General features: G+C 38.6%; 1 protein-coding gene across 1 annotated transcript in view; it reads left to right on the forward strand.

Moving 5' to 3' along the window:
- Positions 1 to 398: 398 nt before the first annotated feature.
- The window catches only part of rmp64 (ribonuclease MRP subunit p64), a gene marked incomplete at its 5' end in the record, with an annotated part of 14,654 nt that continues 13,392 nt past the window's right edge, over positions 399 to 1,660 (forward strand). The window contains 3 exon segments of the mRNA XM_014016489.1: positions 399 to 875; positions 1,018 to 1,172; positions 1,276 to 1,364. Of these exon segments, the coding sequence (XP_013871943.1) occupies positions 791 to 875; positions 1,018 to 1,172; positions 1,276 to 1,364 (329 nt within the window).

The raw sequence follows: 1,660 nt of genomic DNA on the forward strand, positions 1-1,660 counted from the left end.
GTGTGATACCTGGCCATCATTTGGGACTGAACCAGCTGATATTAATTTGCACTGACAAGGGGCAGGCTTGCTTTCTCAATACTTTTTCCCTGTGCCATTCCACATTATTACAAATAACTTCATTTCTGGACATTTATGGTTTTATTTCTTTGTATGTATGGATCACTTGGGTTGTTACCGAAATCTGGTGAAAATTTCATGTCATCAGCACCTCTAGTAATATCTTTACTGAGAAAAATGTTGACGTGTTCAATACTTATTTTACCTGCTGTAAATCTTGCTGTATCATTTTGCATTCTGAATTTTTTTGCACTGTTACTGTCATCTTCTGCCTAATGCAGGAGGTTGTCTGTGTGAGAATCGGATGGGTCAAAGTGGTGACTTTTCTTTCTGTTCAGGACCTTTTTGATGGTGTTTTGAAGGACATGAAAGCTGAAGCTGAGGTGTTTTGGCTACAAGGAGGCAGCCATGGACTGACAGTGAAAGGAAGGTCTGAAGAGTCTGTAATGGATGAAGTCAACTTAAAAGTCATCAGCTGGATCAAAAAAGAAGTTTAAATAAATTATCATTACATGCTTTTTTTTGCTTTATTTTTAAAATCATTTTATTTTTCAACTAATGTATTCATAATTAAACATGAAACTATGTTCACATACTTTGTTTTAGCTTTATTATGAACACAAATTGAAACACAAAATGTGCTGCTGTCCCTTTAAAACGATCTGTGACGTAATCAGCCGCTCTAACGCTATTGGTTAGACGACTTCCGCATCTTTAAGACTGCACGAACATGGCAGGAGTATCCTGGAACAGTGTAAACATCTTATTTCCTAGTGCGGCTTCAGCTGTTCGCATCAAGTTTACTTCAGCAACAGGTTCGGATGTTAAAAACCTTCATGTCACGTTTCTGTGTGTTGTCTCGTTCGCTCGGTAACGCGCCAAAATTGGTTCTTTCTTCCACACGTGGGAGTGCACGTGTTATGCAGAAGTGTTGAATGATTTGCTGTTATTTTGCAGCTACGGTTTTGAAGCTCCTGTTGTCGGAAAACGAGCAGGTCCTGAAGCTGATCCGCAGCGAGATTCTTCAGACGGAGACCCGAGTTTTATACGAGCTGCTGTACCTTTTGAACAACAGCTTCAGAGCCAACAAGACGTTCAAAGGCTTACAGCAGGTCAGGACCTGAATATCCTCCATACCAGTCTGCAACAAGTCGCATATAATGTCAGACGTGTGTGTGATGTCAATGTCAACTTAAAGTTAATTTTTTCCCCCAGGTTGAACAATGTATAAACAAACTGAAGAACATGAAGCTGTGTGCTGCTCTTCAGGACCTGGTTGATCTTTGTCCACCACAGAGACAAATGTAGGTAACAGCTGATTGATAGGTGCTGTCTCACTGTAACATTTTAGACTACTTCTGAAAAACTTTTTCTTTTGACTAAATTACTGCAAAGGGTTGTTAATTCAGTCTATGTCCAAAAGATATGAAAGCGGATTATTGAGGGAAAAAAATCTGACTTTAATCTCAGAATTCTCAGGGGGGAAAAGTCAGAAAGACAGAATAAAACAAAAGTCAAAATTCTGAGATCTATCTATCTATCTATCTATCTATCTATCTATCTATCTATCTATCTATCTATCTATCTATCTATCTATCTA

Source organism: Austrofundulus limnaeus, unplaced genomic scaffold (assembly GCF_001266775.1).
Source record: "Austrofundulus limnaeus strain Quisiro unplaced genomic scaffold, Austrofundulus_limnaeus-1.0 Scaffold146, whole genome shotgun sequence".
NCBI classification, from domain to species: Eukaryota; Metazoa; Chordata; class Actinopteri; order Cyprinodontiformes; family Rivulidae; genus Austrofundulus; species Austrofundulus limnaeus.